Source organism: Lissotriton helveticus, chromosome 11 (assembly GCF_964261635.1).
Source record: "Lissotriton helveticus chromosome 11, aLisHel1.1, whole genome shotgun sequence".
Taxonomy (NCBI): Eukaryota; Metazoa; Chordata; class Amphibia; order Caudata; family Salamandridae; genus Lissotriton; species Lissotriton helveticus.
Genome location: NC_136072.1, coordinates 9054862 through 9075296, shown reverse-complemented (window position 1 = coordinate 9075296; position 20435 = coordinate 9054862). Strand labels below are relative to the sequence as shown.

The window sequence follows — 20435 nt, the reverse complement described above, 5'->3', positions numbered from 1 at the left end:
ACCGAAATTTAATCAAAGAGTACAAAGAAGAAATCAAAGTCATCCAAGCAGCACACTTCTCCAATAAAATTATCTCAGCCAAATCAAAACCAAGAGAAATTTTCCAGATTGTGAAAAATCTCACAAAACTGCCACCTAGCCTACTTGAGACCAAATCCACAGAACACTGTAACAAGATGGCAGACTTCTTCCACCAAAAAATCAATAAAATCTACGAATCCTTCCCTCCCCTGGCCACCGCCCTCCCAGCCCTGTCCAACACAACTCAGTCACACCCTTCATCTCAGCCTCCTCCCACACTAGATCACTTTCCCCCTCTCAACTGTGCGTCCCTGGAATCTGTGGCCCGGAAAGTCAAATCTGGTTCCCCTGACGACCCAGCCCCGCCAGACATTGTCATGTCAGCATCCCAGGTCACTCTGCCTATCATAATGGACCTCCTGAACTCTTCCATCACCTCTGGCACGGTCCCACCTGAATGGAAGCGGGCCATGGTCCGAGCCCTGCTAAAGAAACCCAGCTTGGACCCTTCATACTTTAGCAACTACCGGACAATCTCTCTACTCCCTTGGCTGAGTAAAGTCTTAGAGAGATACATTAACGGCCATCTGGTCGCTTATCTAGAAAACAACCAACTGCTGGACCCCACCCTGAATGGCTACCTGCTTAGCCTCCATAGGTAAAAGATGAAGAACTTTCTTTAACATCCTAAGAAGGCCAAAGCAGGTATCCGAGAGTTTGGTGGCTTGACTACCGAATGATAGGGAACTGTCCAGCCATACCCCAAGGCTCTTGATGTTATTATGGGTGACGGGGAGATGCCCAGACAGGGTGGCCATAAAGCATTGAAGAAACTGGGATCAGCCGGGTTTCTTACTCTAATTTAATCAGTTCTTCAACCAAGCTTGCTTTTTGTCGAGGGGACATCCTGGCAAAGATGACTGCGTTCAGCAGAAACTGAAAGAAAGAGAAAAGGAGAACAGGTTACTCTTTGCAATACAACTGGATCCTAGTTTTTTGATTTCTAATAATATTTACTACAGACAATGGACCATCCGTTTTTGCTCATAAGACCTGTAACAATAATCTAACTCCTCAATTATATTTATTGTAGAAAATTTAGAAGGCTGAAAAAGATAAGTAGATGTGGCAGGATTCAAGCCTGTAACCTTCAGCTTACACACAGGCACTACCTGAGAATGGCTCATAGAACACCCAGACTGTACTCTGCACTGGGATTGGTTGAGGAGACTCTTACCGTGTGGTGTCTTGGGGAATGTACGCACCCCTGGCTCCAAGCCTGCCCGGAGCATATCCATACCTTCCAATAATGGGAGGCTTCCTGTACCGCGAGGGACCCAGGGCAGAGCAACTAAAGATGCTTGCAATGGCCCTTGTAATGGGATGCAGATGAGTAGACTATTCTCGGAGGTGGCCTTAGTCTGAACGGACTCCAGCCTTTAACTCAGCAACCACAGCAGCATGAATGGTGCTCCTCTGTGCTGAGTACTGTCTGGCTTTGTGTACTTATGTCCACAGCACTTGGTTCCTGATTCTGCCACTGTATTCCTACCTCTTATCAGGTCTCTATATACGCATTGATTGTATGAGGCACTGACAGAGGTGGATCGTGGGCTTGTGAGACTCGTGCAGCATGAGAACTACTTTGCCTGTACCTGAGCATCCCTTTTATAGTTCAGCCTTAAAGCACCCCACCTGCCAATGATCTTACTCATTAATCTACTAATGGCATCTCATGACCACTGCCTCTCCCTAGCATAATGTGTGGTTCGGTCCATTATGAGTGGTAACAATTGGCATCCTTCCATGACATGCGGGCACCCCTTTATGAGTTCATGTCGGGCTCAGCGGAATGTTGGTTAATCTTAAAATATCATGGACCTCAATTGTATGAGGATGCTTATCACATGTCATAATGCTATTAATTCTTGGCAAAATATGCACACCCATGATGTGAGGATGCCCACGTTTGGAAACTCCACAATAATGGTGAGGTTTATTAGCACATTGTGATCATCCTTAGATTGCAATTTTGGCCCTGGCATCCATGACATGAAGGTGTCCAATTGTGGCCAACAGTAAGGGGACAATTATTGGCTGGATTGTGTATTTATTTGCATACACCACCCATTCCTTGGATTTAAGCCTGCAGACATAAGAAACAGGGACCACTTAAATATTACTTTTATTGCCAAGCTTTAAGACTATTTAAGCGTTGCAAATAAGTTCTATTCACCTTTCTGTCACATGGCCCCATTCTTTCACCTCTGCGCTCACTTATTTATCAAACAAGGCACTCATTCATTTATGCAGCAATCTAACCATGCACTCACTCGGTCATTTATCTATCCATCCATACATTCATCCATCTATGCACTCATAAAAATTCCCATTCACTTGATGGAGCAGATTTCATCTGCAGTCATGCATTGTTTTATTTTTTGTGCTTCAGACAGGCTGCATTTAAATTGCCACGCACATTTTGGTGCAAGTTAAAAACATGGCACATGAAAAACATGAAAGTGAGGCCTATTTTGTCTGAAATGCTTGTTCTGAATTAACATGTGTTTTACAGTGTAGAGAAAAGTGGCCTTTTTACCTTTGAAGATTCATTGAATGTGTTTCTCTCTTCCCAGCTCATCCATGTAATCTAGATTTATTATTCCTGTCTTAATAGACTTTGACTGTGAATCCATCAAGGCTATGACTTGCAATTTAATGAGAATGGAGCATGCGCAGACTGTGGCAGCTTTCCTCATGACAAAAAGTCAAGGACAACCTGAACTGTACATTTTTGTAACTGTGCCAATGTACCAGTTAGTTAAAAGTATCCATTCTGACTACGCTGTGGAAGGAAGGATGAATTAGAATGAAACATTTTTCCTAGTAAATGTTGCAAATGTTTATAAATGTAGTTATGCATGTATGCTTCTTTTGTTAAAAACTGGTGAAGTCAGGATTTTAGAATGAGTCAGGGTATTGTGAACTCATGCCTTTATGACTGACCAATCACGTAAGGTTCTCCTGAAAGATGCTACATCTTTGTGTACTCTGCCAATAATTAGGGTATAAATACTGTCCTCTCTGGATGGGGGCTGTCTACTTTTTTCTCAGCTCAGCTGGCTTCTATGGGTTAGGTACGAGAAACGTCTCGGGAGATTGCTGAAGGGCAGGTTTGCGTCCGAGGAGATTCAGGGGGAGGTTTCTTGCTTCCACGTCATATCTTGGCACATCAGGCTGCATTCCTTTGAGGTCTTGTGAAGGGCGGGCTGTCTCCCTCCTTTTTGCTCTTTAGTCACAGAGATGCACGGAGAAGCAACAGATAGAAAGGCTCTCTAGAATTAGATGCTAAACTTTAAGTTTATGCTTTGACTAATTAATTAGGTCTGGAAAGATTTATTTGTCTTGTGCATTTATTTCTCTTTATGGGAGATTTCTGCCAACTATTAAATTATTGATTAGCTTTGCAAGACTATTTTTCTTAGAAACTCTTTAAGAATTGTGACTGAAATTGTGCGCCACATTTTCATAACCACATGTAATGCTTATATGCAGACTGTAATGTGTTCTGTATTATTGATATTTTTCCTGTTTTCCAAATTTTGTAACCTGATTGATATTTTACTAATGAATAAAGGGTCAGAGAAAAACTTAACTTTTGACTAGAAAATAAAACCCTTTAAAATAATTAACAACTCTCTTTATTGGCTTACAATAATAATTGTATTTTGACTGTTCATCTTTATTTAAAGTCTCCTGAAGGTAATACATGGTGTGAAGGGCCCAACACCTTTTGAGCGGTAAATTAGAGGTAGCATGAGGGTTTTGCATTGAGAAACTTCCAGAAGTGATTACCGGCTCCATCACACTCAGGAACTTACTCATTCAAACATTTGTCCAACCAATGACTCTTATAACTCGAACGCTGACTCTTCCACAAACACACAAACTTGCCACCCATAAAGAAGCACTTTCACAGGGGCCAGAGTTACACAATGTAATGAGCCATGACTGACATACTTCATAGACTGAGTCATCAACCACTGGGGGTCAGAAGGGGATCTGGGGTGGTAAGAAATGGGCCGGAGTGGTGATGATGTGGTGAGTCGTGAACAAGTGTGTTTACTGGGCTCTATCAAGGCTCTGCTGATTATCTTGTTGAGGGCAGTGGGCTAAGACCAGCTCTGCTGATGCCCAGTGCTCCAAATGTGCTTGCTATTAAGAAATTCAACATTAACATTTCCACTGCCTTATATTCTTCCACTATTGTGAGGGCTTTGGTTTTTGCTTGGAATGATGCACTACAGTTTAAGGTGTATATTTTCCATTCACCAGAGATGGCAGAGGGTAGTTTTGTTTAGGGTTGACCATGACGATTACGAATAGTAATGTATCAGCTGTCAGAATGGAGTCGGCTGCAGAGGGAACTCCACAGGGTGGAGTGGCTTCTGGAAGAAGTATGGGGCATATTACCAACGATTAGCGATATTTATTGCTAACGATGCTTAGCAACGAATTTTTTAACGCTAAGCAATGCCGGAAATTATCGCAGAGATAACTTGCTATTAGCAACGCTTATCTCAGAAGTGATAAAAATCCTCGCTCTAACTGCCAAATGAGAGATTATTGCTGGAAAACCAACGATAATCTCTCGAAGTTTGGCGTTAGCTTGATGATAGGGGCTCACAAACTTAGCCATGATATCCACCTTCCATAGGATATCATGGCTAAGTCAGGAAAATACCAGGTGTAAAAAAAAGCAGTGCTAACCGCGGTTAGCGCTGCTTTTTTTATCACTAACATGGTTAGCGAAATCCCTGATAATAGGAGAAATGTCGCTTAACAACATTTCTCCTATTATTTTTCTCTGGAACGCCCCCTTTGCATCTCATTAGAGATGCAAGGGGAAGCGTAGAGAAAAAGGGTGCTATCATGCGAATTTGCGTGCTAGCACCCTGTTGCTGATAGGGAGATCATTTTATCTCCGCTTTCTTGGCTTTTAAAGCCAAAAAAGCGGAGATAAATCCCTTGATAATATGCCCCTATATTCTTAACAGGGGGACTCAGACCACAGACACAAACATTATCCTGGTCCTCACCACAGGCTTCTTGATGGTGTATGCCCTTGACAGGGGATAGAGACTGCATACTCACTCTAGCATTATCCGGTTCTTCACCATGGGCCTCCACCTAAGGAATAAGGAGCCTCAGGGTGAGGAAAATGTGAATTTCCCCAGAGTGTTCCTCCCTTTCCTTTTGCTCGACCTTCTCTTGGGGAAGAGTGGCATACACAGTTTTCTTCTTCCAGTCAATGGTGGTTAAGGAATTGGTAAAGCTTGTGTTTCTCTTTTTCACTGCACAATGCCACAGGTACAGCACGAACAAATTCAACAAAACAATCACTGTCATTTCTGAAGCCACCTGTTGGTGTGAGGGAGGGTGCACCTTTGTGTGCTATTTGAAGAAACATCCACTATTGCATAAGAGTGCACCAGTTTCCCTCTTCTTCCTCCCTGTGGTGGTTTGTGGTTCAGTGATGTCATGCAGTTGTCCCTCCAACTTTGCTCTTCTTTTACTCCCTCATCTCACAATGTGAGATGGGACCACGGCAGCTTGAAGAGTAGCGTTTTTGAGTGCATGCATATACCTTGCACGCCTTGATCTCAGAAGTGAATCAACAATCAAAGGAGATATGTAACCCAAGTCAAACTTCCATACAAAATGGTAGAACTGAAGTTTTCAATTTTAAAATCACCTCACAATTCTAGATATCCTTATTGAGGCTAAGTAATGTACAACTTTTTAAAAAAAATGATAATTACATTTTATAACTGAGTAGGCTTTGCGTCTACTACAGAAATCTGTATGCAACCAGCATGACAAATGCTTCCTTCCAGCTAGGGCCAACTACGCATTCATGCATCTAAGATCAATTGATTGCTACCATTATGATGCTGGAGCAAATAGCCCATGGTCAAACTCAAATGTGCAGCATTTCAGCCACTAGAAGGAGACTTGAGGCCCAGCACTCCCCTGGAGATAGACTCATACAGGTAGGTCATTGCTTAACAGTTCAAAGGGTTTATAGAGTTGTCACCAGCCTCATCACGCACGTTCAGAGCACATATCATCCTAGGCACGAGCAGAGGGAGCAGTGTTTATGTAATTCAGAGATCTGCTCCTACCACTGCCAGGCTTTATTTGTGCCTTGGACACCTGTCTGCAAGGGCATCATGTACCTCTGTTGTAATCTAAAACTTAATTTAAAAAAATTTGCTTTGTAACCTTAATGAAGGTATGTAAGGATTACCACACTCCGCTTTAGTGGTAGATTTTAGTTTTGTTATAGGTAATCACGTTCTAATGACTAATTCATCACAATCTAATTAATCTTAGAGGTTGTTTCATAGGCGATAGCCCAGCTGCAGCCACATTCAGATATGGTAAGTGAATAGCTCTAATCGACTATTCATTTGTTCCATTGGATCAGTTTAAACCGGTTGAATATTTTAAAGCAGGTATCCTCGGAGTTAGCGACCATCTCCCCTTGGAGATCACTTTAAAGTAAAAACAGACAAAAAAGGCAAACGGAGTGATCCAGCAAATTACAGATTGATATTTTTGCTTGACATCTCGTCTAAGATGTACTCAAAAACCCTTTATAGAAGTCTTGAAAGCTAGATATTTGACATTGGCATTATACCAAGAGAACAAGCTGGGTATAGGAAAAATAATTCACCAATTGACCACTGTGTGATTCTCCAGTCGGCAGCCAGGAGATGCATCACAATAGTTGGAAATCTATGGTGCTCTTTTGTGGATCTCCAAGCTCCATTTTACATGGTGGACCAGAACCTACTATGGAACAAAGCTGTGGGTTATAATGTTCCTCATGATTTGCTATTTATGGTCTAACTGTAACACTCTCAGGTGTGGAGGTGGATTTGAATGGGAATCTTATTCATCTGAAAAAATCCCAGTAGAAAAAGATTCACTGCTGGGGTGTATTTTAGATCCTCTGCTTTTCAACCTTTTTATGTCTAACTATCCTATTTGTTTTTATAATCCCTATAATTCTTTTTCCCCTAAAAATAGAAGAACAGCATATATTGTGTCTTATGTATGTGGATGACCTAGTACTAATTGTAAATACACGTCGCATGGTGTACGACGCTGACGGAATTGAAGTGAGGATGATACAGTGAATTGAAGAATGGTATATGGCCTGCAAACCGTTTGAACTTGGAGAAAACCAAAATATAGTGAAGTGGACAACAAATAATATAGGAATATCGGATTCGAAGAGGCAAAAAAAATTTCATCGAAGGGATTGTGGGAGTTAGAGACACAGGTCAAAGGAAGACAGGATCTAAAGACGCTGTTTGTCCCATTCGAAGAAGTTTTAAGAAAATATATGTAAAAAACCGGGGTTTTTCGTGCTCAGATAAAGTGGATGTTTCTTCGCTTCCCTGACAGAATACCTAAGGCAACAAATTCTGTGGGTATTGTACAACTAGAAATTGGCGCCTCTCCCCAAAAACTTTTCGAGTGGCAAAAAACGTAAAATGGAAAATCTTTTTATGAATAAACCCAGGGTATGGAGAACATAGACTGATCAACGTGGCGGGTCCTGATGAAGGACGTTTCTATTGCTGTTCCACCGAAACGCGTTGACCAAAGTCCTTTTAAAATCCCACTGATTACAGTGGTTATAGATTGGACAATAGATAGAACAACAATATAAATGTTAACGTGTCCAGATGCATGAGGTTATGACTGTGTATGAGTGAGAGAGAGTGTTGTGTGTGGTGTAGTTCTCTACCTGGTGATAGGTGTATTTATTTGAGTATTATGTTAGGAATAATTAATTTTGTATTATGATGTATTAATGATAACAATGTATCTTGTGACAAAAACAACTCTTAAGAATTGAAAAAAATGATTTTGAAAAAAGTATCTTAAAAAAGGAAAAAAATTATTTCAATAAAAGAAATGAGAAAGTAAAGCCAATGTGTTATTGCTGTTTGGTTATGCCCATGTAATTGGAGGAAAAATCTCGAAAAAGTATTAGGTCGTGAGGGAGTTGCTATTTTGTGTATGTTTTTCTTCCCCTCTTCTCCCTGACCTAAAAGTGTTCTGTTTCAGAGGGGGGCCCAAAAATGTTACCTAGTACTTATTGTCTACACCCCAATGGGTTTACAAAGAATAATCTAAGTCCCCAGGAAATACTGCGAAGCCAATAGATTATATATCGATGTAGAAAATGGCTGATTTAGATCTAAGTGGACAGGTTACTCCCTCTCAACAGTGATGGATTTCCCATCCGCTGAAATAGAGAATATAATGGGATTTATATTCCGGCAGACAGGATGTCATTCACCGTTGTGTCGGAGTAGCCCATCCAAAGAGATCTAAATCAAGACACTGTTCTTTGCAAAGCAGTCAAATGGGTTTGCCTGGTTTCCTGAAGATGCTTTAGTTGAGCAGATAAGTGTCTACAAATACCTTGGTCTTCACCTCACTAATGCACCTAAGAACTTTGATATCTGATTTGGTGGCCTCTTGGCAGAGCCAAGAAATAGAGCTCTCATAGGAAAATTAATATCTCAGGCCCTTTATGGAACAGAACTATTGACCTCTAATGCCAGAGTAAATTGGGAACATCGAAAAATCTGAGCTTAAAAAGACCTTTTGCATTTCTGACAAATTCAATGATGCATGCCTTAAGACTAGATCTGGGCTATTCTTCTTGGGTTCTACTGCTGCAATAATGTGCCCTAAGGGTTCTAATTTTGTGAATTGGGACTACTAACAGTGAAACGCTTTCGGTTATGGCCAGGAAGCACATACTTAATTGGTCAGATGTCCCATTGTGTGAAAGTTTTCATTTTGCTATCAACTCTGCCTTAATGGATGACATTTTACACTTCGAGATCTCACTTTTTCTGGCCAAGGATCTGAGTGAAATGGCAACAGACACCAATTAAATTTAAGATAATTATCTGTCCTCCAACAAATCTGTGATGCATTCCTTTCAAGGAATTGGAGGTGAAGATATTTTCCCTATTTGTCTCAAATTTCTGATAAATATACACAGGATCAATTACTATGAATGAAGATTGTGATTGGCATGATTTGGAGAAAAAAAGATCTCTGAGATAAAATGATTCCAAATGAGTGTTGTCTATGTGATTTTAGAGTGATACACATTACCATTTCTTCTAAGATGTTGCGTTGTTTTTAGAAGTGAGTAATAAAGTCCCTTGTCCTATTTTAAGAAAATATCAAGCTACGCATTGATCAGCAGAACTAGTCACTTCATTCAAAATGAAATATTTAGATATTGAAAGTGCTTTGATCAGAAATATTAGGTTATCTCAGTTTTTATGAATAAAAACATTTATCAACAAAAAAAAGAAGATCTGAGTTTGTATATGTGCCTATTAAAGGTTACTTGTATTGTGTGTCTTCAATAAAAGGTATAAAAAGCTATTATTGCAACTTAATGCTAGGCTTAGGTCCTACGGCTTATTATTATGTTTGGAGATTTGACATATAAGAAAATATGAACACATCTTTTTCTAAGATTATGTCTTGAAGAAATTACATTTAGATTGTTTGAAATTCTCAATCTTACTTTTGGGAGCAGACCGTAGAAGTGCTGTAGTATAACATGGTACGTTTTTCCATCCATGGCAAAGTAGTAGTTTCCCAACTGCATCGCGTTGCTCAATTTTTCTTCAAAGCTAAAGAACATCTCCTGTGATCAAAAACATTATTACAAAATTGTCATTATAATTGGGTCAGTTGTAGAAATAACATCAAATGAAAGTAATGACTTGAAGTAATACCCCTCTTCCTGCAGGACACTGCTGACTGACGGCAGGACCAGGTGCTCTTTAATAATAAAAACCTTTATAACTGTTCCAAGAGCAAGGCTACCAGTGTCCTGGGAAAGAAATCAAGGATGTCCCTTTCTAAAGAACATTTTGCTATCAGAACATTGCACAAAGCTCCCCTGCCTTATGACACTGCCCTCTGGCCAGGAAGTTTGGATTTGTAAACAAACTGTTACATCACATGACTTAAGTGCACTCTCTGCAATGTCATGTCTGAATCTCCTAATTATATGCATAATTCTAAGAAAATCCATATTTTTCATGCCCCCCTCCCCATTTTACTCAGGACAGCTGGTATATTGATCTCTGCAGTGGTTGCAGCCTGCTAACCAGGTCCAGGCACTTGTGATATTTTTAAAATGTTTTGTTTTTTCAAATTGCCCTTGGTTTCACTTTAGTATGGCACCTTCTCGTATGCAGGTTCAACAATAGCCCTGGTCCCTCCCGCCCATATCACATTACAGGTCTTTCATGGAGGGATAGGACTAATTTTTCCTTACTGCTTCTAAAACTTATCATGACTTAGCTTCATAATTTCCTTGCAGCCTCTGCTATCTTCTGCTATAGAACATTTAATGTGATATTACATTTCCAACTTTTATTTGGAATTTATAAACAAAAGTATTTTTTCAGTGTGCGGGTAACCTTGGCTAGAAAGACCAGTAACACAAAGTCAAAGTCAAATTTAATCAAATGTTCGGTCTTTTAAAATCATTACACTATATAATATCATGACATTACTTAAAACATCCAATATAACATCCAGTATTTAAAAAAATAGAATCTTCGTTCATTATTTTACCCTTCGTAAAAGCAAAGACCTATCCAAAAAGTGCTGCACCACAACATCATCATCTTAAAAACCATCATCATATAACTGTATATTAAATGGTTTGTTTTTCTTCTACAATTCTTCCTAATTCCTTTAGATACAAATTCATGAATTTACTCCCCTGCATAATCGAAGACCCACCCAACCAGGTGGTTACAGCTTCCCTGCATGTTCGTACGTTCATATTAATGAATATTTCTTTAAAAAATATATTTTTCTTTTAATAACTTCAGGCATTCACAGAGAATATGTGATAGGGATTCATGTTTGTAGCTGCACAGTTTGCAGTCTCGATGTTGGCAATGATGTTTCCATGAGGGGATCAAAAACTTTGTTTCCCACATACCAAAACGTAAATTCATAAATTGGTTCTTTAAAATTTTCGAGAAATGTGCTGATAAATAAACCTGCCGTTTCTTGGTGCTATATGAATTAATCACCGTCCAGGCATGATGTCTTTGTAATAAGCGTTTTTCATCTGTTATATTAGACAGGATTTTTGTTTCCCGATTTAACGCTTTGTTAAAGGCCTGTTTCCCCATGCCTGAGTTCCAAATTTCTTGAACACAAAGATCCTTAATAACTTGTGCTAAGTAACAGCCCCTGGAACCTTGTGTTTTCTTCTTCCTCTGAGCTTCTATTTCTTTCCAGCACAAATTCTCAATAGAATCAGTTGTGGCTGCTCTAAGCCTTCCACATAATGTAATTAAAGCACGTTTGGTCCGATGTATTTGATTGGTCAGACCAATCTCTAAACGGACTTGAGCTGGTGTTGCTGCTTGCTGTATGAGAAAGACATTTTTATAGACCTTCGTTTGGATATTATTTAAGATTGTGATTTCACGACCCCTCATAATTTCACTACCATATGTGACAGAAGGCATTAACTGTGCTGGCATAACAGATAATAGGTGGCTGTAAGATGGACAGCTTAATTTTTGAAGCCATAGATAAGACTTTGCACTTTAGCCCTCATTGCTAGAGACTGATGTTTATAACTCAGTTTTCTCTCGATATTAAACCCCAGGTATTTGTATGAGGCAACAACCTCGACGTTTTTTCCATCCAAAAACCAGGCGTGTTTTTTTAATTTGGCATCCACTAACCGCACTACCTTTGTTTTAGATAGATTTAATTCTAATCCATGCCGATCCATATAATTCGCTAGTGTGCTCATACTGTGCTGTAGCCCTATTGGGGTTTGGCTGAAAAGCACTTTATAGTCAGCATACTGTAAGTACCTAATTTCCTCTTTGGCTAACGTTGGTGGATTACTGTTTACTCCAGTAAGTGCTTCTTCAAGATCAGCTAAATCCAGATGAAAAAGACTTGGGGCTAAAACACACCACTGTTTTAATCCGTTGTGGGTGCCTATTCTCTTTGTTACACAACAACCATCACCTATTTTCAACTGAGTCCAGGTGTCATATACAGTCCCTAATGGCGTTCAATAAGCTGTTTGGAATACCCCCCGTTGCCAATTTTTCCATAGGTGATTTTGGGGCACACAATCTAAAGCTGACTTTAAGTCCTCAAAGCATGCAAACATCCACCTGTTCTGATGTTTGGCTTTTTCGATTAATAGCGTTACGGCTGATAAATTGGTCAGTGTGCCAGCCCCTACCCTGAATCCGGTTTCTGACCGAGGTATCAATTTTGTGTCGTCAGACCATTTTTGAGATATTCCAGTAGACAGGTAGAGTATAGCGTAAAGACCAGTAACACGTTTAAAATCAGATTATCAAAGAAACACCTTTAACATTGAAAAGAGAGACCCAGCAGCCCTAAAGGAGACATACTGACAGGAGGCCACAAGAAGTGTGGTAGGTAGCGGGAGAATTCCTTTAATGCTCACAATGGCTGAACAGGGAGTGTCAGTGGTAGGGGCGGTTTGCGGCAGAGAGCACTTCTTAGTTGTAAAAGGTATTCACCATTTTGGATTTCTAGACCATGAAACTTTGGATTGTTTTGATACCCAAGGCATATATCCTATGAATGTTACTTCACGGGGGCTGAACAGGGAGGATCAGTGGTAGAGATGGTTTGCTAAAAGCTCTTCTCAGTGGAACAGGTATTCCCCATTTTTGGATTTCTAATCCATGAAAACTTGCGATTGTGTTGATACCCAAGACATGTACCTTATGAATGTTCCAAGGATTGGGAAGGTCTTCACCAGCAATGACTGCATGGTTACCCTATAAAGCCCTGTTCTACATCTACCCCAGAGAGAGGCTCCGCTAGGCTCTGAAGAGGAGGAAGACATCCATTACCACTGCACTGAACAAGTTCCTCCTAGGTTCAGTTGAGCTCCTCCTGGTATATGACATAGAGATTGAAACTCGTTCATGGTGCAGACGAGGGAGAGTGGGTATGGGAAGCAACTCGGACACTCTCAATTAGCCATTGAAATCTTTAACAAAGGCAGAACTCTCTGAACAGCCATAAAGAAATCTTTTTACCTATAGTTTTACTCAATGTTAATTTATCTGAAGTACCACACCGATGTTAAACTACTTTGTGGCAAAAGCATGAAATTTACCATGTATCCATCGAAGCAACTTCCCATTAATATTACTGCGGTGGTGAGGGGCATTCTTCAGGTCTGTCTTTCTTTTCCAAGCCATTACTTTTCCTTTTTGTGCTTTTCCAAGAATTCATGTGTTTTTCAAGTTCTACAGATTTTATTTTCCTAATAAGCTCTGGCTGATTGACCCCACCAAGTGTGGTATATTACTCAGCTCTGTGCCACCCTAATGACACAGGTGAGCTCATTAACATGTCTGATCATGATTTGCTCTCACAGAGGTAGTACAGAGAGGACAGTGGGTCATGTGAGAGGTGGTGATGGTGAGCTCCCTTAAACGGAAATTGGGGCAAGGTGGAGCCATGGGTGATGCCTCATGCAATCATGATACAATCACGGTACCAATAAGAAGGACTCATTATATACAACACTAGTGTCATCAACTCACAAACATGTTAACAAGTCAGTAACTTGAGGAATCAAGGGTGGCTGAGCTGTTGGACATGAGCGTGATGGGCTGATCCAGCTTTAGGTTGGACATCACCGCAGACAGCATCATCATTTTCTCAAGAGACGTTTGGAAACTGATAAATGTGACATGCACTTAACCCCACTTGCCAGGCACTGTGAGCCAGCGATCTTTGCACTGTTGACTTTGGGGATCACAAACACATGGGTATTCCCTTCTTTTAACACCCAGTGCCTACTATGTATTATATGTATTCAAATGTAAATGATTCTTTAGCGAACCATGTGTATACTATGAACATGGAAGGTGTATGCTGGAAATAATAAGAAAGACTCAGAATAATGAGTGGACATTTTGAATCATCTGTCAAGCTATAAAAAGCTGGAGAACAACTCTATCTAAAACATTTGCTGTTCCTCGTTCATGCTAATGAGATGCATATCTAGAAGGCATTGCTTACGTCCGTTACGTCCGTCATGCTCTTCTGATCGTCCACCACTCGTAGGGTGATGGATGCTGGGCTGCAGCCTTCAGGTCCACAGGCACTGACCAGGCTACGTCTGCTAGACTCAGGGATCATTCCAGAATGTTTTGCAACAGTGAGCGCTGTCTGAAGGTTGTCACCTGAGGAACACATACATCACGTTTCAAGTTTATTTTATTTGTATGATTAATTAAAATCTTACAAAAAGTAGCTAAAATATCAACAGGTTTTAAAATTATAAAACAATCCATCATTCCAAATAATATCCAATGACTTGATTATATATCATACACGTTAGGCTATAGAGCAATCATTCATTCAGGATTATGTCTGCAGACTTGATTATATAATATACATATTAGAACAATCCATTAGTTAATCAAGCAAAAGCCTCCAACTTTTTTCTATAGCACATAGCAATTTCACAAATGCTGAATTCATTAATAGATCTTCAGAGTTTTAACATGCAATCAGGGCTTGCCTACATGTCCTTAAACCCACGTTTATTAGGAAGTCTCTTAAGTGTAGTTTTCCTTTCACTTTCCAAATCCAGGCAAAGACACAGTAAATGTGTAATATTTTCTTGTCCTGATTTACAAAGCCTGCATATATTGTCTTCTTCTGATCTTTTCCATGGTGGTAAGTGACATAATCCTGGCAAACAGCCACATCTAGCATTGATAAAGATCTGTTTATTTTTCTTAGACCATGATGTTTACAGGTATTTTTTCACCTTTTTTTCCCTTCAATCCATTTACGATTGGCCATGCATGGTTCCTTTCTACAAACATATCTTTATCCTTTATCAAGGAAAGGTGGTTGGTAAGTTTATTTATTGTTTTTTTAAGCTTTCCTGTGCAATAGTGGTGTTCCAGATCGATTTTATACCAAATATTTTATAGGTAGGAGCATACATGTAACTTTCAGTCAGTAAATGAGACATTTCATTATCCTGATCGTTTTTATTCTATTCCATACTTTCAGTATATGCCCTTTCCTTGCATATAGTTGATTATTTAGCCCAAACTCCAACCTCACCTGAGCTTGTGAGGCATTCTTTGAGAGGGAGAATAAGATTCTGTAAGTTTTAGCTACGGCAGTGTTAATGATCTCAGCATCTTTCCCATTGAGTGCCTCACTTCCATATGTTAAAGTAGGGAGTAGTTTTGCAGCAATTATTTTTTAAAAAGAATGATAAGACAGGTCTCCTATGGCTTTCTGAATAGTTCTAAATGCTGCAACAAGGGAGTTTGCTTTCATTGTACTATCCAGTTGTTTTTGTGGCAGGAAGTTACAATTTTCTTTAAAATAACAACAAGGTATTTATAGACAGCAACTTGTTCCAATTGTTTGTCATCCAAAAACCATTTATGTTTAAATTTTATTCGCACATTTTTTGTAATAACCATCACTTTGGTCTTAGCTTTGTTTATTACCATACCGCTTGCATTTGAATACTTAAAAATGGCATCAATTAATCGTTGCATTCCAATTTTGGTATGACTTAGGAGTATGACGTCATCTGCATACAACAAGTTGGATATATGTTTGTATGCTAACCTTGGAGGGTGAACATTAATTTCATTTAACTTAGTAGAAAGATCAGCTAAAAATAAATTAAAAAGTAAGGGGGCCAGAATGCACCCTTGTTTAAGACCACTAGATGTAGGAATTTCATTGGTTAGTATGCTTCCCTCACCAATCCTCACCATGACCCAGGTTTCGGAGTGCAGAAGCCTAATCATTTTTAACAAAGTATCCGGAATTCCTTGTTTGTTAAGTTTAGCCCCCAAAAGCTCTCTGTCAACACAATCAAAAGCAGAGTTAAAATCTATGAAACACAGGTATAAGGGTTGTTTTACTGAAATTGCCTTATCAATTAATACTGATAATGTTAGTATATTTGTGGATGCTCCAAGGCATTTAATAAAGCCTGTTTGGTTTGGGGGCAGTACCTGATTCTCCTTTGCCCAATCCGTTAAAATCACCAGTAGAATCCCAGCAAACAATTTTGTATCCGTATCTTGCAAGGTAATTAGCCGATAGTTTTCTGGCATTTGCCAGTTTCCTTTCTTAAAGATTGGTTTTATTAGAGATCCTTTCCACAATTTCGGGATTAATCCGCTCTGAACCACTTCGTTAAAAACATCGGTTAGGTGGGCAGACCAAAAATCTGGTGCTTCCTTGTATAGTGCGAACGGGATTCCATTGGGACCGGGAGCCCCATCCTTTTATTTCTTTATCAATTACGCCACTTGAGATTTGGTTATATACATTTCACAATTCCCTTCCAGGTCAACTTTTATCTTATTTTCCTGATTGGTACATTGATTATATGCTGAGGTTTCTGGGTTTAGATGTTTTTTCAGAAACGCCACCCATTCTTCTTCAGATAAGATAGACCCTACAGCAGATTTTTGGTCTGGCTAGACCGTTAATCAATCTCCAGAACTCCCATCAGTACTATATTAAATACCACCTACTCACGCTTAAACGTCAACGGCAAACACCAAAATGCTGTGTTTATGAATGTGACCACATATATTTATTTGTAGAGACTTTAATTTCAAATCTAACATACCATGCAGGGTCATGTCGGTACCTTATCCGCAAGTATATTTTAAGAGGGAGGGGACTTAGTCCTCAGCTATGATCACACATTAAAACTGTGCTCTATAGATACATTCTTTACAAAATACTCGTTGTATCAAAATATCTAGGACAGAATATTGAAAGATAATGCTACATGTACCCAGGGCTTGTAAATTAAATGCTACTAGTAGCCCTGCAGCACTGATCGTGCCACCCATTTAAGTATCCTTCTAAACATGTCTCAGGTATGTCAGTGCGGTGTGTGTAGTATAAAACTGAGGGGGAGGAGCTGTCCCTACCACACTTGCATGTGACAAAAGTTCTCGGTACATTCACAAAGGGTTTGACACTAGTATTTTAGACCCACAGAAGCTAGGGACAGGGCAGGAAGGCAGAACATTACAAACACAACTGGGGATAAAAACCTCCAGAACCTTTTCCTACATGAAAGCTGGGACCAGGTATAAATAATGAACCCTCAGACCCAACTCTGCAGTAGACCTCTGGAACTGTGGAAGACTAAGAAGTACGTCTGTGCTGCTCTGGAAGAAGGACTGCCACTGCTGCCCTGCTGCCTGAGAAAAAGGACTAGACCTGCATCTTGAACCTAGGACCACCAGCGTGATTCCAAGGGCTAGTGGGCTGGCCTCCCGATCAGAGCCTAAGGGACATAAAAGGCTCCAACCACCTTGACCCCAGCACCTAGACTCTACTTGTTGTGGGACTTGACCCCAAAGAGGAGCCATCCCAGTCCCGGACCACTGAAAGTGGGCCCAAAGGTGCTTTGCCAGGCCAGCTGTGGTTCTGTAAGCAGAACCAACATAGTGTGACATCTCTTTGTAGCTGCATTGGCACCGCCGCTGCGCGACGCATCTGCGATACTGGAATCCACATCGCAGCCCACAGTCTCCTCACAACTGCCGCTGCATGACGCACACTCAATGCAGCCCTTTGAATTGAAAGCACCTCATCGACAGCATCCTCGGTGGACTAAAATCCCAAAAAAACAATCTGGAATCAAGGGGTAAAATTTCTTCAAATTGCACACAGAAGTTGTAAAGCTGCTATGCCCTAATTATGGCAGATAATTAAAGAACGTCCTGGCAGACAAAAATTAAACACCAATCAAACTTTAAATCAGACTATTAAGAATGGTTTAGATTTGAGACATTGGTGGGAATTGAACTGACCTATGACTTAAGACCAAATACTCTAAGACCTCCCTCAAGTCCTTGAGGCTGCAACAGGAAGGTTTTTTCTGGAGGGGCAATTCATCATACAAAAAGCAGGTTGGCCAGATAAGACATGGGGACATTAATAGGATAATATTTTAAAGCCTTTTAATAATGGAGTAGTATACTATCATTAAGATAAAACACATATGTCTAAGAAATACTAAAGAATTAATTTAGCTTAAGAGAAAATAAAGTCTGGAACTCCAGTCTGGATTCATGATCTGCCAATAAAACAATAGGCTTGACTGTGTCTGTTTAGTTTGATTTTATTTGTTTCGATCTGCCCATATTAACACACATTTATTCTTGCTGCAGAACTCCACTTCTGAACTGCAAGCGCTTGCTGAATGGGACATGTTCCGTGTAGTTATTACAATAGTTGAAAAGCACCACTGCAGATGTTATTTTCAGAAAATCAAGTACTTTTTATACTGGAAGAGTATATCACTCTGACCGAGTAGACCCTATCACAGACACTGGTAAACATAGATCACGGTTATACTGCAGAATGGATAACTGTTTTTTTATTGTTTTAAGATGTTTTTTATTCTACGTGACATTTTAGTGTTTGCAAATAAAACTTGTATATCAAATTATTGTGATGGATATTAAAATTCACATAATTTGCAAGCTGGTCTTGAGTTGAAGAACATGCTAAGTTTATGTATAAGATTATAACACAGAAGACTTTAAAATCTTATTTGACTAAATTAGTTTTACATATTTGACTAGGTGCTTATCTTGTGGGGTTGGGCAAGTTAATTTTCTTGTTACACTCTTACTTAGAGGTTTCTGAAATTCTTAACTGGATGCGACCCATGTGAACACCATGCACCGAGATCCAGTGGTAATCTTACATACCTGTCACCATTACTGTCCTGATTTTGGCCTCCAAGAGTTCCTCCAGCACTGGCTTCGTCTCCGGCTTCAGCTGGTTTTCCATCACCATCAGCCCAAGAAATTCCAAGTTGGATTCAACATCTCCCCTTCAAAGCAAACGAAAAAGGCAAAGATACTGTAAACCAACCAATGTAAAAAGGTTCCCCATCTTTGTCTTTCAAGGCAATCTCTGGTTCTGGTCTTCTACTCTGTCTTCAAGATTCAATGCCACAGCCGTCCCTTCTGATCCTCCTATTTCTCCCCAAAGCACAACAATCAATACACAGTTATTTCCCTATTTGGTATGTGAGCCCCTCCAAACATGCTTTCATTACCATTCTGAAAATAATGTTTCACTCCTGCTGCATGAAAATGTTTTTATCTAGGGGATGATGATACCCTACGGATGCCTTGGGAGAACCACACTGCTACATGGGTAGCACTTATTTGCCTCTGGGTGGCCAATCAGTAGACAGAGGATCCATCAATCTTTGGATCTACCTCACAAGCCAGTATTTATGACTGTCTTCAGTCATTAGACTTCAGGACCTTGCCAAAGAAATGTGTTAAATGTCTCCAGAGGCAAATACATCTCTTCACCATCCAAAGATGTGTCTGCTTTGATTGTTCCACTTCCCCACCTACAAATCTTTCCTAACAAACACACTCCAAGAATGCCACCAAAGTATTCAATATTACCTGGGACAGCAGTCTCTGGCTTCATCCATCTTCTTGCCTGCCTTCTCAATGTAATCAAGAAGCTAGTACTCGTCATCTTGAAGCAGCCATTTAACTACAAATTCTTACCCTTCAGGCGATCAATATAGAAGGAGTGCAGAATAGGATTTGGTTGCAAAACATTGATATATACCGAATCAGTATTTTGAAGGGGACACCTAAATTACACCCCTTCCAGATACTCAATTGGTATTTATGTGGAATCACATTTTGTGAATTGTAAAAACTAAAAATCAGGTTACAAATTAAGATAAGCCCTCTAAAAACATGAACATTCACTCAGAAAGCCCCTTGAGGTGTTTCAGTTTGTGGTGTTTTTCTATACAAGCTTTCCCATTCAGTCATGCACTCAATAGATAACATGTTTTCCTGAGGCCACAGCCATATGTGTCGCACTGGAAGTATCTCTTGAGAATGAGATAAAAAAAAATACAATAGTCATATCAAGTTATCAGTGTCAACCAAACGGCCACTAAAAACTAATCTAGCATTTTTTTCCAATTACTACAATGAGGTCATCTCTGTTTTCTCTTGTTGAGGTCTGATACTTCAATCAGGAAAAACGTCCCTCCTCTTCTTGAAGGGCTTGTGGGATGGAGGACTCACTGTCTTACCGTGCTAAACTGCGCAGTTTAGGATGCATCTCTGATGGCAGAGCCTTGTACGCCAATCCAATGACCCGGAACCCCTGCATGGTGTAAATCTGGAGTTCACTTGAAAAATTGGAAGGCACTGCTCAAAGAAAAAACATCACAAATTAAC

General features: G+C 39.9%; 1 protein-coding gene across 1 annotated transcript in view; it reads right to left on the bottom strand.

Annotated features, from left to right (window-relative positions):
• LOC144792081 (putative cation-transporting ATPase 13A4) overlaps positions 1-20435 on the bottom strand; it is a 319809-nt gene that overhangs the window by 87969 nt on the left and 211405 nt on the right. The window contains exons 17-21 of the mRNA XM_078666932.1: positions 20288-20405; positions 18918-19042; positions 14206-14369; positions 9659-9781; positions 878-957 (exon numbers count right to left, since the gene is read on the bottom strand). Of these exons, the coding sequence (XP_078523058.1) occupies positions 878-957; positions 9659-9781; positions 14206-14369; positions 18918-19042; positions 20288-20405 (610 nt within the window). The remainder of the gene's footprint in view (positions 1-877; positions 958-9658; positions 9782-14205; positions 14370-18917; positions 19043-20287; positions 20406-20435) is intronic.